General features: G+C 41.4%; 1 protein-coding gene across 1 annotated transcript in view; it reads right to left on the bottom strand.

Moving 5' to 3' along the window:
- The window catches only part of CDC73 (cell division cycle 73), an 88,016-nt gene extending 74,994 nt beyond the window's left edge, over positions 1 to 13,022 (bottom strand). The window contains exons 1-6 of the mRNA XM_019746080.3: positions 12,721 to 13,022; positions 10,185 to 10,290; positions 8,020 to 8,089; positions 5,252 to 5,314; positions 5,118 to 5,170; positions 2,420 to 2,508 (exon numbers count right to left, since the gene is read on the bottom strand). Coding sequence (XP_019601639.1) covers positions 2,420 to 2,508; positions 5,118 to 5,170; positions 5,252 to 5,314; positions 8,020 to 8,089; positions 10,185 to 10,290; positions 12,721 to 12,851 — 512 coding nt within the window. The 5' untranslated portion in view covers positions 12,852 to 13,022. The remainder of the gene's footprint in view (positions 1 to 2,419; positions 2,509 to 5,117; positions 5,171 to 5,251; positions 5,315 to 8,019; positions 8,090 to 10,184; positions 10,291 to 12,720) is intronic.
- Positions 13,023 to 15,116: the final 2,094 nt, after the last annotated feature.

Below are 15,116 nucleotides of genomic sequence, written 5' to 3'. Positions count from 1 at the left end.
TGCAATCCTAATCAAAATCCCAGCCAGCTTTTCTGTAGAAACTGGCACATTAATTCCAAAACTCATATGGAAATGCAAAGGACTAAAAAATAACAAAACATCCTTGAAACAGAAGAACAGAGTTGGAAAGCTAACACTACCTGATTTCAACTTATTACAGAGTCATGTAAACAGTGTGGCATCAGCAAAAAGACAAACAAATCAATGGTATAGAATAGGTCCAGAAACAGACCTACACGTGAAGGAACAACTGGTTTTTCACCCAAGTACAAAGACAATTCATTGGAGAGTAACAGTGCTGAAACAACTGGCTCTCCATAGGCACAGTATTGAACTTCAATCCTTATCTCATTAAAAAAAGTGCATTTTTATCCATACCACATGTCATATACAAAAAGGTTAACTGAAAGTAGATGAGACTTACATGTAAAACCGTCTATAAAACTTCTACAAGAAAATAAAAGAGACAATCTTTGTTGACCTTGCCCAAAGATTTTGTATCTATACCAAAACACAATTCACGCAAAAACACACTGATAAATTAGACTCCGTAAAAATTAAAACATTCAGCTCTTCAAAAAGCAGCTAGGAGAATGAAAAGGTAAGTCGGTTTGGGGAAAATATTTGCAAAGCATGTGTTTAAAAAAGGACTTGTATCCAAAACTTGTATCCAGAAAAGAACTTGTAACAAACTTGCATTAACTCAGTAATAAGAAAACAGTCCAGTAAAAAAATGGACACAAAATGATACTTCACCAGATGCAGGGTGGCGAGTAAGCACATGAAAGGAAGCTTATAACATTTTCATTTTAGAATGGCTAAAATTAAAAAGCCTGGCTACACCAAGTGTTGGCAAGCATGTGAAGAAACTAGAACTCTTATACACTGCTGGTAGAAATGTAAAACAGTGCGACCACTTTGAAAAAGTTTTAACAATTTTTCAAAAACTTAAATCTACAATACTTTATGATCTATTGCTCACCTAGGTATTTACTTAAGAGAAATGAAAACATACATCCATGCAAAAAGTTGTACACAGATATTCATAGCTTTAGTTGTAATAACCAAAAACAGCAACCAGCGAAACGTCCCTCAACAGGTCACGGGGACAACAAACTGTTACATCCATACAATGGAATAGTCCTCAGCAATAAAAAGGAATGATTTGTTGACACATCCAACAACATGAGTCAATCTCAGAAATATGCTAAATCAAAGAAACCAGACCAAAAATATAGCACATACTACATAATTCCATTTATCTAATTCTAGAAAAAACAAAACTATAGTAACAAGCATGTCACTGTTTGCCAGGGAGGGAAAGGTGTGGGAATAGGTAGAGCATGGAATTATAAAGGTACACACAGGAAATTTATGGGGTGACAAAAATGTCTTATTGTCTTGATTATGATGATGGTTTCACAGATGCATACATACGTGAAAATTTATCAACTTATACACTTTAAATGCATGCAGTTTATTGTATGTCAATTATCTTTTTAATTTTTTTTTTTTTTTTTTTTTTTTTTTTTTTTTTTTTAAAGTTTTTTTGTTTTTTTTTTTAAAGATTTTATTGGGGAAGGGGAACAGGACTTTATTGGGGAACAGTGTGCACTTTCAGGACTTTTCTCCAAGTCAAATTGTTGTCCTTTCAGTCTTAGTTGTGGAGGGCGCAGCTCAGCTCCAGGTCCAGTTGCCGTTGCTAGTTGCAGGGGGCACAGCCCACCATCCCTTGTGGGAGTTGAGGAATTGAACTGGCAACCTTGTGGTTGGGAGCCCACTGGCCCATGTGGGAATCGAACCAGCAGCCTTCGGAGTTAGGAGCATGGAGCTCTAACCGCCTGAGCCACTGGGCCGGTCCATCTTTTTAATTTTTAAGTTAAACTTCCAAAAACATTATATTGTGCCAAGGAAAAATTATGAAGTGCTTCTAATTATAGTAAAAATCAGGGCTCAACAAAATAAGACCACAGGCTGAAACCTGCCATGTCCATTCATTTACGAACAAAAGCAGTATACGAGTATGGCTGTTTCACTACCACAAAGAGTTGAATAGTTGCAAAAAGACCTATGACCTGCACAAAGCCAAAATATTGAATAAGTGGCACTTTACAGAACAAATTTGCTGACCTCTACTATAAATCAACAAGAGATTAACTTCCCTTACATAAATGAGTGGCTTGGATTATGGAGTAATTTTAAAAAAGAAAGCTCGACGTGGTAACAGAATCAAGGTGGCTTTCCAGAAAGCATCATTAGCACAATGGCTTCCACACACACACACATCATCTTTGGAACTTATGGCACAGAGGCACATACTGAACGCAAGAGGTAAATGCGGAGAACATACTAATATCCCCTTTTCTGCACGTGCTTACATACGCCGAAACCGCCTACTTTCTACTAAGTAAGGTCTTACCTAATCTGTTCAGTTTGTACAATCCCTTCTTTGTGGCCCTCCAAGCGAGCAGCCAATCTCTCTTTATCCAGGCGCACACACTCTTCATCCTGAAAACAATCACAAATTAGCAAATACCTTAAATTTTTATCTAACTTGTAGAACAAAACAAAAAAACACTACGTGTAACTTTTCCTTACATAAATTTGCGCCTCTAAAGTTCCAGGCACCACTGGCCTTACGTCAACGTAAGGTTACTTTTAGTTACATGAAGACAATAATACGTTGGATAACATAAGAATGGAACTGACCCAAAAACTTCAGCAACTTTATGATTAAGTGGTCTTCCAGTAACATATGATAGCTACCTTTATTCAAAAAGGTATCATACAACAAAGAAATTCCTCCTCTTCAGGAAAGTTTCTGACCAAATTTTATGAAAAGCCTTCACCACAGTCAAAAATTTCATTTGGACCTAGATTTTTTCATCTGTTGCCCAGGCCCTGAATCCACCAGTACAGATCCAAACACTAGAAGTGAAACTTAAAAAAGGTTTTTAAAAGCATGCTCCTCCAAACATCAGGAGTTCCCTACAAAGGGCCCCATGGGCCACTTTTGTCTGAATTCAACCTTGGTAGCTCAGCTTTTTACCTCATTGGTAAATTAAAATTTCAAGTAAAATTTAATCTCAAAAGTGTTTGGTTAAAAACAAAACTTAGTAACTCTGATCTAGGTTAACAGCCACATTTAAAAATGAGAAAACTGAGGACCAGAGTTAGTGTCTGACTAATGGAGTATGAACCTGTATAAAAAGCATCATCAGTATATTCGAGAGATCTAAAAGGATGCTGTGTTTCCATTCATGCTCTAACGTTAATCTATCACATAAAACTCTCAAAGCACAACATACTGGCTGACATGAATGAATACAAGGATAATAGTTTAAGAAATGGGATACATGTTTGCCATTTGTAACAAAGGTATAACACATATTACTTAAGTTCCTTAAGAAGCTGCTGCCTAGATTTTAATCAGACCAGAATTCCTACCCTCAAGGTTTCTTTCTCCCTCCTAATGTAGTGTCTTACAGGTTCTCAATATGTATCTGCTGAACTGGAAATGGTTTATGTACCACGGCTGTTTAAATAACTCTAACTCTAAATGCTCTGGAAAGAATTTTATTATTTATGCTGTTTCCTGCTGGTTTTTCAAATTACTGGAATCCTAACAAATTAACATTTCTGACATGTTCAATGTTTTTCAATAATTAAACTGTGTTCAATAATTAAACTGTGAGTTTTATGTTTTTCAAAATAAATGGTATCTTTCAATTCACTTATTTTGTACAGTGAGTTACAATCTCCTTTCACAGAGAAAGAGTTGGGGGAAATTTCAGTTTTACTGCCCCAAAACGTGTAGCCAGTATAGTGGAATGGCTGGCAGCCAGACTGCCTGGGCTCTACTCCCGGTGAGGCTCACACGTCACTCATTCTCTCTGAGAGCGTTTGCTGGTGCATGACACGCCCAGTACTGCCAACTTCAGGAGCTTGTGGTGAGGGCTCCATGAGTTCATAGACACGAAGTACACGGAATAGCACCTAACAGAGCAGTAACAGTGAGCTGTCACTGTCACCACCTGCAATACATCAGGCCCGTGTCTCAAAGCATGCTAAACACCATTTTAGCATCAAACGTTGTCCATGATTCTAGTGTAGGTACTTACCAACCAACCCTGTCCCTTTAACAGCTCCCTCCTATTCTTAATTGTGGATGCTTTGCTGTTTATGTAGCAGGCAAATGGTACAATTGTTTGATTTTTATACAAGTGTGAAATGCACAGATTGATGTTATCGAGCCATGTTAACACTAGTGATGACTACAAGTTATTCCTACATTGGGAATTGATATATGACCAGTTTGGTCATTTCTCAGATCTTAAGTGCGCCTCTAGTACATAATTCTCCATTTTCAGGGGCTTTTATATGTAACTAATCTGGGGCTTGTTACAAATTTCAATGAACAGTATCATTAAATTCCTAAGGTTTAATTGTCTCATGCAGTGTACCAGCTAATCAACAAATTTTATCTCCAAAGGTAACTCTCTCTTTTTGGCTTCTATGTCACATGAACTATCCTTATTCACCAATATTAATATTCCACTTGCTGGCTATAAAATGCTACAAGAAACATGTAACCTGATGAGTCAGTATTTTAAGAAGTAACTGTAATAAGCACTTCATGTTCATAGTTCTTTGGGTGAAGCAAATTTCCACACTATCTTATTCCAGGATTAAGCAAACTACAACCCAAAGGCCAAATCTGGCGCGCCATCTGTTTTGTACAATTTGACTGGAACACAGCCCCACCTGCTTATTTACGTATTGTCTATCCCGCCTGCGCACTACAGCAGCAGCATAGTGGACAGAAACTAAATGGCCCAAAAAGCCTAAAATATTTACTGTCTGGCTCTTTATAGTAAGTTTCCCAATCCCTGATCCTAGTCCAACACTTTCATTAAAGTGCTTTGTCCATCACATAGCTTATATGTGACAGATCTTAAACTACAAGAGCTCAGGCTACTTACTAATCATCTATTTATTCTACAACAATTCTTTCAGAAAAAAAGTTCCTAGGACAACTATGAGCAAAGAATTCTTATTGCTACACAATCCCAATTTCTGCAACAATATGATTCACCTTTAAACTAGAGTTCCATTACCTCAATTCGTGGTTTCTTTGCTTCTGCTAAAACTTCATCTGCAGCTCGCTTGACTGAAAAAAACAGAAGTAAATAAATGTACAGTTTTGGGATAGGTTTTTGAAAGTTCAATATAGACATTAAAGAAGACATACCTTGAGTAGATCGCTGAAGACCTATTTCTAGAGGAGCACTTCTGTCTATACTTCCAGACGTTGCTGAAGATTTAAAAAGATTTATGTGAGGCCTTTTTTAAACACATATATTGGATTTATTACAGGTGAAATGCTCAAGATTTGATATATTACTTTATATACGGTGATTTCCCTAGGTGAAAATAAGTTTTAAAGCAGCTCCTGTAAATACATTTTATCATAACAGATTAATGTGCATTTAGTCTACTAGGAGGACAGACTATTTTCAACAATTTAAACTACAAATTATTGAGATAATCTGACTGAAATCAACTGGTTACTGCCAAGAACATACTCCAATACACAGGCACATGGAAAGGTATCAAAACAAATACATAAACATATGTGTGTACATATACGTGAAGGAAAGGTTATTTTTTAAGTTAGCATTCACTTTTAAATACAACTTTTATTCATAATTGGTTTTAAAATTGTAATTATTTTTTAAAGAATGGTTCAAAATAATGGAAAGATAACAACAGGCTATATCCATCCCATCCACCGAGTTGCCACCACCTTATGTAACTACTGCTAGTCTCTTACATAGCTTTCTAGTTTCTTTCTGTAGATACAAGAACTACAAAACTATACTTTTTCCTCCTTTTTTACACAAAGGATAGTATACTATACACACTGTTCCGAACCTTCCTTTCTTTCCCTAACAATTTATCTCCAACATCCCTCCATATCAGTACATGAAGTCTTTTCTAACTTTTTGTTATAGCTACATGGGCATCTATTAATAACTGGGCACTGATTCGGGTAAGCACCTCGTAACCACTGTTCTAAATGATGGGTATTTACAACTGTCTGCCCCCTTAGTTGACCCTCCAGTCGGGGAGACGATCTATAAGTAAACAAATATAGCATTCAGGTCAACACAAGGGACTTGATCAAAGTAAATCAGACGGTGCTACACACGACAGGCGCATGAGGGAGAGCCATGCTGTCAGCTGAGTTCTCTGAGAGACCCCCACGTGAGCATAGGGCTGAGGGAGGTGGTAAGAAGTGAGCCATGTACCACTGTAGAGAAACAGAACTGGACACAGGGAGCGAAGCCACTGCAAAGGCTCTGAGGGTTAGAACCGTTAAAAGGACCAACTGTACTGGCGTGCTGTGAGCAGAGGAAGGCTGGGAGAGGACGCGGTCAGAGGATGAGAAGCAAGACCATGCAGGTCAGGAGAAGGAGTATGAGCATCATTCTAACGTGATGGAAGCCACAGGGGGGCCCTGGGCAGGTGAGTGACACAATACAGTTGACATGCTTGCAAAAGCAGGTCACTAACGGTATGGGGACACTGCGCTGCAGAAAATAAAGGCTGCAGTGGGGACCTGTGAGGGGGTTACACGGTAGAGGAAGTCTGGAGCAGGGTGGGCATAGAATAGGAAGTTGTCAGAAGTTTAAAGATGGAAGATGGGATAGACGGGAGACGTGAGAGGAGAAAATCAAAGGTTTCTCCAGGGTTTTTGGCCTAAGCAGCTACGGGAATGGGATTCCATTCACTGAGATGGGAACGCTGATGAACAGATTTGCTGTTTTAGTTTTGTTTCCAGGAGAACGGGAGGAGGGTCGGCATTCTGTTTTTTGATACGTTAAGTTCCAGATGCCTGTAAAATATCCAAGGGAAGATGCTGAGAGTGAATTCTTAAACCTGGAGCTCAGGAATAGGCCAGCATTGGAGGCAAGGAAGTAGGCAAAATAAAACAAAAGGTGGCCAATGAGTAGAAAGACAACCAAAAGAGCCTGATGCCCCAAACGCCGAGTGAAGAAAAGGCTCTCCAAGAGGGAGCAGTCAATAGAAGCAAGCGCTGCTAAGAGGTCAGATAGGCCGTGGATAAGAGACCCAAGGGCACGCAACCCTCAAGGCAGTGTTGACATCACCGGGCGATTTTTGTGAGATGTGAGGAAGAAAGCTAGACTGGAGGAGTCAAGAGAGAAGCAGAGGTAAAGAAGAAGCAGTGATACCACGCAACCCTTGCAAAGAACTTTGCAATAAAAAGACAAATAGAGCAGTAGATAGTAGGAAATGTGGGGTCAAAATATTTTCTTTAATAAGAGGTCTTACTGTAGGTATTCTAAAAGGAATGATGCAGAAGAAAAAAGTGCAAGAGAAAATCAACAATTTTCCCAAGCAAAGTCTTTGAAAGTGTGAAAGGAGATGGAACCCACACACAAGGAAGGGGTGACTGGCCTTAGGAGCAAAAGCTGTGCATTCACTGTAACAGGAAAGAAAGGAGAGCACATGGACACAGCTGCAGGTACGTCCATCTTTCAGTGGGGATAGATTCTCTTCCCACCGCTTATTTCATAGAAAACACACACACACACACACACACACACACACACACACAATTTCCACTTAAAGTGAGAGCAATTTCAGGATTCAAAGCAAGAGAAAATTCTCCATGGCTGGTTTTGAAGATGGAGGAAGACACATAACAAGGAATGTGGGCAACTTTTAGTTGCTGAGGGCAACCCCCATTCCACAGCCAGCAAGAAAATGGAGACAATACTACAACTGCAAGCAGCTGAGCTCTGCCAACAACCGGAAGGACCTTCGAAGAGGACGCCAACATACTGATTTCAACCTGTGACACTCTGAACAGAGAACCCAGTTATGCCACAGTGGGCTTCTGACCTACCAAAATTGTGAGGTGATAAATTCTATTGTTTTAAGCCTTAAAGAAAAAAAAAAAAAAAGAGCGAGGGCAATTTAAAAATGACTCACATGCTTCGCCATTGAGATATCCAAGCAGATCTTTTCGGTCAGGTCTTCTAACCACAGGAATATTTTCTGTCTGAAATAAAAATTTTAAATTAGATACCAAACCAAAAACAATTATAGACACTTGGTAAAGATAAACATCATGTAATGTCTGAATTTTAGTCCAACATATCTTCATAACATTATTTAGAACTGTATTTTTAGGAAATTACTAGGTTAAAAGAACCTAAAAATAATCTTTAAAAGTACTAAGCATGTTAATTTTTGGTATCAGAAATGAAACAATGACCCTTTCCCTCTTCAAAATATCAATTTGAGTCTGTTTTGTTCCCTTCGCTTACTCTACGTACTTAGTTTTTAATTTTACTCATGATGGTTTGCGTTATTTGGGGCAAGTATCTTTTTAGTCTCATTGCTCGCTAATTTTATGCAATGTTTCCAAAGTGCTTTCTTTTATCACATCTAAACCAGACTTCCTCAAAATATACTTGCACTCTTTCAAATAAACCAGCTTAACCACTAAAACTAAATTTTTATAATTAACAATAGGTATGTGTTGACTGGCATGAGGGAAATTTTAGATTATACAGGGAAATGTTAATGGTGGTTGTATACTTTCTACATCACATATTTCTTTTTTATCCTCAAGTGTGTATACATTCTGTAAGAAGATTAAAAAATTAAATCTGGAGAAATGTATACACTGTGGTAAAACAGATAATTTTCCTTTAAGTTCCTACATGAGCAATTTGTAGAGGTGAGCAAAACAAATAGAACTGTATACTTTAGGCACCAAGTTATCTCTGGGCCATGAATGCAACGAATCCTGCAATTACAATCGTCCATATCATTTTTATAATGTAAACAAACAACAGAGTACAGGAAAAACTAGTGGCTGCAGGATGACATAGTGAAAATCCTTTCGGGCAGTCTCCGTAAGCCAACAATGAAGTAACCAGAACCCTTAGCACCCTAGCTGATGACTATGTTGACTACTGACTTGATTTCGCTGCACCAAACATTCAGTCCTCCATCGTAGAGATGCACTGTATTTAACCACTTAAGATTAATGTATTTTTTCAAAAGAGTAGGCTAAACTTTCATTGCTGCTTACAAATACAGACATTTAAGGGCCCACAGGTTTTTCTGTGCACTAGCCTACAAGGAATATCATAAACAGTTAAAAGATTTGGATGAATTTTCCTTACACTACTGTTTCTAAGTCTGAGAACACACTTCAGGGTTTGGTCACTAGTGAATGATACACACGTTACTAGGAGCTACAACTCAGGCAAACTGAGTTCAGAAATGGTCTGTTCCACGGAATGAGAAGGGAACACAGAATGAGGAGAATAGAACTGTAGAACTTAGAATTTTAGAATCCTGCCCTTTCAATCTTTCAGGCAGTTAAGAAAAACAAAGCGTTAAATGCTGTGTGACCCAGCTCCTCAGAGCCACAATAACATCCACAGTGTTAGTTTGTGCTACACCCATCCCCAAGAAGAGACTCTCTAAATCTAAATCAAGTGTCGGGACCACCCTTATTACCCCAAAAGGAATGCATACAACCAACAAAACATTCTAATTACTGCCTAATACAGTTTTTAAGATCTGAGTTAACATGGCTTTACAGAGATGCTGCTGTGTTATCCCACTATTTCTCCAGATTCCAAGCCGTTTCACCTTACGTATTATTTCTTTCAATACATATTTGACACTAAACATGTATTTCCTGTTCACAAAAGCAGTGTTCAAACACTGAGGTGCAGAAAGCAGGCAAAACTGAAAACAGATGAATTTATCAATAAAATCTGAAAAAAGTCTGATTAAAAATTAATTTTAAAAAGTTGTTAATCTTGATTCTTTCTGATGTCAAAAAAGTTTTGAGATTAAACTAGAGTTCTGAATTTTAGGGTCCTACCACAGACTCATAAATTATTTAAAACATCCCTATAAATGTCTTTAAAACTTTTGTTGTTGTAAACATTACCCACATTTTACATGCAAAAAAATCTGCATAAACCACAATAATCTAATCACAACCCTCCAGGAAACTTTCATACAAACCTTTCATCCTTTTCATCTGAAATCCACGAGAGACATTATCTATGTCAAATGCTACCTACCATCAATTAAATCAATAAAGTTTTAAAATAAATTCTACTTACGGCTGCACGTCGGACATAAACAGGATGAGAAAGATGCACATTATTAAGTAAAAATAAAATAGAATCCAACGTGTAGTACTCTCTGGGCTGGCCTTCCTTTCCAGTCCTGAAAGAATCATGGCAAGAGTTTTACTCACAATTCTATTTCAACTCGTAGGGCTTAATTATGTGTATTAATTTACCTATACCCACTTTGCTATCCAACAATGGAATTAAGATGGCTAACAAAAATACAAAATATGAAATTTAGTAAGTGGAATCATCATTAGGTTAGGTAGGGCAAAAGGAGCACAAGGGTGGACAATGGCAAAAAGCAAGAAGGAAAGCACACCCATTCCTACCCTACGATATTACATACACTTTTTAATATTTGGCCCAAATTAGGTTGTGGACTTTGTCAATAGAGAAACCTAATCAGTAACACACTAGAAAGGATTCAGAGAAGAACAGATTGAAAAGAAGAAAAGAAGCACATCTGTTACTGGTGCTAAACTTACAAGAAATTTATGGTATGTCTATGTCTCCTAAGTAATGAACACAACAATTAATTTCTGAGGTATACGTCTTAATCACATGCTTCAAATTAAACCAATGACCAAAACCAAAATGAGTTCTACCTGTGATAAAACAATGTAGTCTAGGGGTGCAAGATATTTAACACAGGAACGTAATACCACTTGCTCAACAAATATTAGTGTCCAATCCCACCCTTCCTACAACATTCTCCGCATCTGGAAATGTCAAAGCATTTGAATTCACTTGAACATGGCCCAGTATAATCAGCCCTAAACCTTATCTTCCAGCCTCTACTTCCATTTTTCTTCTAAATCTATATATTTCAAACCACACATCACTGTCAATTATTGCACTACGAAATCTAAAATACGGGTAACAACCAGGGGTTTTTTATGATATAGAAAAGCAAAATAAGAAACAACGTACTGCATGCGATAAAGGTAAATATTGTTCAACGTCATGAACATGTACAGATTTACATACGCACAAACATTAATAATAAAAGACATATTTATTGGTGTGATTCACTGCTGTAAAAGTTTGAAATCTACTATTCTACGCACTCCTTTTTCACTAAATTGCTCTCAAAATATTTCCTTTCCAGCACGCATGCCTTTTAATACAGTTCTCTAGTCTTTAAAGACCTACTCCACCATTTCACCTCAGAATTCCTACCCATTCTTTAAAGCTTATTTATCTGTTCATTCATTTATTCAAGAAAAATCTGTCGCATGTCTACATGCCAAATACACGTCCATGAAACTTTTCCCAATACCCCAAGCTAGAAGGGGTATTGGGGGTCTTGTCCTAAGACCTAGAGCAGGTTTCATCTCCTCTATTCTGAGTAGCTGAACCGCCTTTGAGGCAGGGACCAGGGTCCTCAGAAGTTTCCATCTCTCAGGTTGAACTGCCCAACACCCTGAGGACTCCTGAGCCATTGAAGGGGAAAAAAAAATACACACTCAGTTAAAACTCCAAGTGTAACTCAGTCTGCAAATCCTTCTGAATGGACAAAACAGGAAAATCAGAATGATGTCACTTTTAACATTCCATAAACCGAATTAAACCCCAAGCCCTCAAGCCAGAAAAACAAAACAACAAAAACCAACCCACCAACTAAATTTCGCCTAGTTTTTCATCAACACTTCATAAAGCGCACCACTTCCACGCAATCAAACAAAAAAAGAGGATGGAAGTTCTGGCCCAAGGTTCTAATTACCCCAACGAAACACCACCAACGAGAGACACATCACTAAAAAGGCCCAAACGATTGTCAGACCTCTGTCTGGATGCTTTCTCAATGACTTAAAAATTCAGGACACCCCACGTGGATCAATGTCCCCAAACATTTCTTTAAAACACATTTCCCAAAATCACACACACACCATCCGTTTCTAACTCAGATCTGTACACCTCACTCTATCTCACCAGCAACGTCGTCCCTGCGGAAACTCCTGCCTTCACTTCCAACGTATGTGGATAACCCGTCCAAAGTGACCAAACCTCTTCCCCGTCCTAACTCCATACAGTTGGCTCCCTTCTCTCTTCCCGAGGGAATCGCCAAAGCAGAAGAAACAGAGCAGGAGCTGCAAGGGGCAGCGGAGATAGTTCACAACACAGGGCGGCCTCGGACGGAGAAAGCGAGGAAACAGAACAAACAAACAACAACAAAACCCCCAAGAACAAAAAGACGCGTCTCCGGGCGCGGACGGAACGCTGCTCCTTCACGCACCTAAGCGCGTTGCTAGCGCTCCTCACACATCGGTAAAAACCAACTGGGAGACTCAGAAACCGCCCCAGGACCTTCCCCTTTAGCGCCCCCAGGACTCGGGGGGACGGACCGCTCCGGACGCAGCTCCCACCGCTCCCTCCTCACCTACCAGTGTAACTTCTGCTCCAGAGGAAAACTTTTCCCCGAGCCCCCGCGTCCTCCATCCCCGAAGGGCCCGGGGGGAGGGGCCGGGGGAGAGGTCGCCCGGGGGCGCCCGCCGCTGCCCGGCCACAGCCCCGCCGGACTCACCCCCAAACTACATAGTTGGTCTTCACGTTCTTGGGCCAGGAGAACTCGCCGAAGATCACTTCGTCTCCCTTCACCACAATCTCCTTCTTCTGGATGTTGTACTGTCGCAGGACACTGAGCACGTCCGCCATCTTCACCCCCCTGTCGGCCGCCGGCCCCGGACGCCGCCGCCGCCGCCGCCGCGCCTGCCTCCTTCTTCCCCGGTCGCCTGGTCCGCCGCCCCCTCCGCTGCCGCCGCCGCCGCCGCCGCGAACCAACTGCAGCCGCACTCGCAGCCGCCCGCGCCTACGCCAGCAGCAGGGGCAGTAGCCACCCAGGCCGCCGAGGACCCCGCGCTAGGAGGCAAGGCCCCGCCGCAGGCTGCCCGCGGAGAACGCCTGACTGCGCGCCTCCCGCGCCGCGCGGCCGCCGCCAGGGGGCGTCGCCTCCGCCCCGGAAGACGCCCCTCCCCGACTCCCAGGCGGCGCGGGCCCGACTCCCGGCCCGCACCTCGGAGCGCAGGGACACGGCCACCACGTACGACGCACGTACGGGAAACATCGCCGGGCGCACGCGCGCGGAGCCAGTGCCTCATCCCCACCCCCCGCGGCCCCTCCCACCGCTGCCTGCGGCTCCGCGAGCGACAGGTGCGCGCGCACCTGCACAGAGGTTCCGCGCGTCCGTTCCTAGAGCGCGCGCGGAGGGACCCGTGACCCGTTTTGAGTGCGGCCGAAAGCTCGCCGTCCCTGCTTTGGCGACGGAACGTGGCAGAAGGTGTGCAGGGCGCTAGGGTGACCTTCCCACGTAGGTCGCACCAGGCCTAGCGAGTGGCCTCTGGGTCTTAGTGACGAAGACCCTATAGAAGAGCGGGGTTTCGGGTTGTTTTTGGTGTGAGGCTGCTTAGCATGTTGGAAAAGACCGGGTCCAGCGGGGATCAGTCCCGCACTTGGTCAAGCTATGCGCCTTCTCACAGCATCAGTTGGGTCATGGAGAAAATGGAGTTAGTATGAGAATTAGGTGGAAGGGTCCCGCAAATCATCAAAATGTCGTAAGTGTGGGGCCTTCCCCTTCAGTTCCTTACATCGCCAATAAGGGAAGCGGTGCGTGGAACCTCAGTAACAGTGTGAGACAAGTTTCAACTTGTTCGGTGCAGTCGGTCTGGTGTGAGCTACAGTTGAGAGAAGGTGTGTTTTACAGTGTGCGGTAAATCATGGATCACAAGCAATGTAGTAACACGAAGTGGACAAACGGTTTCAGCCTCCATTGTGCCAGCGCTCCGTGTCACATCGCGGGTGGTACGGCAATTTCTGTCACAAACATTACAGTGTGTCCTCAGCGACCTGATTCACCAGATCTGGCTCCATGTGACTTCTGGCTCTTCCCCTAAATCAAAATGACCAAGAAAGGTAAACTTTTTGAATCAATTCAGGACGTCGAAGCAGCCACGACTGCCAGAGGACTTGTAGCACAGCTTGAGAAAGTGGCAAGAACGATGGCACACGTGTGTGCGAAGCAAGAGGGAGTGTTTTGAAGGGGATTAATGGCAATGTGTCTTTTATTTTAATAATTTTTTTATGTAAACATTCACCATGTTTTTGATCATACCTCATATATATTTATACATATATATATCATATAACCAAGAGACATTTGTATATTTTGTTAATCCATTGCCATTGTAATAAATAAAAACAAATTATATTTAGTAACCAATGTGGTTTTCTTTATCTGCTTTTTACTTAAAAATTGTCCAAGCATCAAAAGATTAGTTATTTGTTAACTTATTCATTTGCCTAGTCTTAAAATTAATTAAGAATCGGTAATTTACAATTTTAGCAAGCACATTAAATTGTTATTTGTAGCACTGTAGGAATTTCAGAAAGTTATCTGTTGGGCCGGCCCGGTGGCTCAGGCGGTTAGAGCTCCGTGCTCCTAACTCCGAAGGCTGCCAGTTCGATTCCCACATGGGCCAGTGGACTCTCAACCACAAGGTTGCTCTGCCCCCTGCAACTAAGATTGAACACGGCACCTTGAGCTGCGCTGCCTCCCAGATGGCTCAGTTGTTGGTTGGAGCGCGGACTCTCAACCATGAGGTTGCCGGTTCAACTCCCGCAAGGGATGGTGGGTTGTGCCCCCTGCAACTAGCAACGGCAACTGGACCTGGAGCTGAGCTGCGCCCTCCACAACTAACACTGAAAGGACAACAACTTGAAGATGAACGGCACCCTCCACAACTAAGATTGAAAGGATAACAAATTGATTTGGAAAAAAGTCCTGGAAGTACACACTGTTCCCCAATAAAGTCCTGTTCCCCTTCCCCAATAAAATCTAAAAAAAATGAGTGACTGTGTGAAGGGTGCAGCCATTTAAAAAAACAGATATCTGTTATTACCATTTCATTTAGTTGAATATAATTC

This window comes from Rhinolophus sinicus, chromosome 6 (genome assembly GCF_057876585.1).
Source record: "Rhinolophus sinicus isolate RSI-liver-muscle chromosome 6, RSI-T2T, whole genome shotgun sequence".
Classification (NCBI taxonomy): domain Eukaryota; kingdom Metazoa; phylum Chordata; class Mammalia; order Chiroptera; family Rhinolophidae; genus Rhinolophus; species Rhinolophus sinicus.
This window is presented reverse-complemented; position numbering and strand designations above follow the sequence as displayed.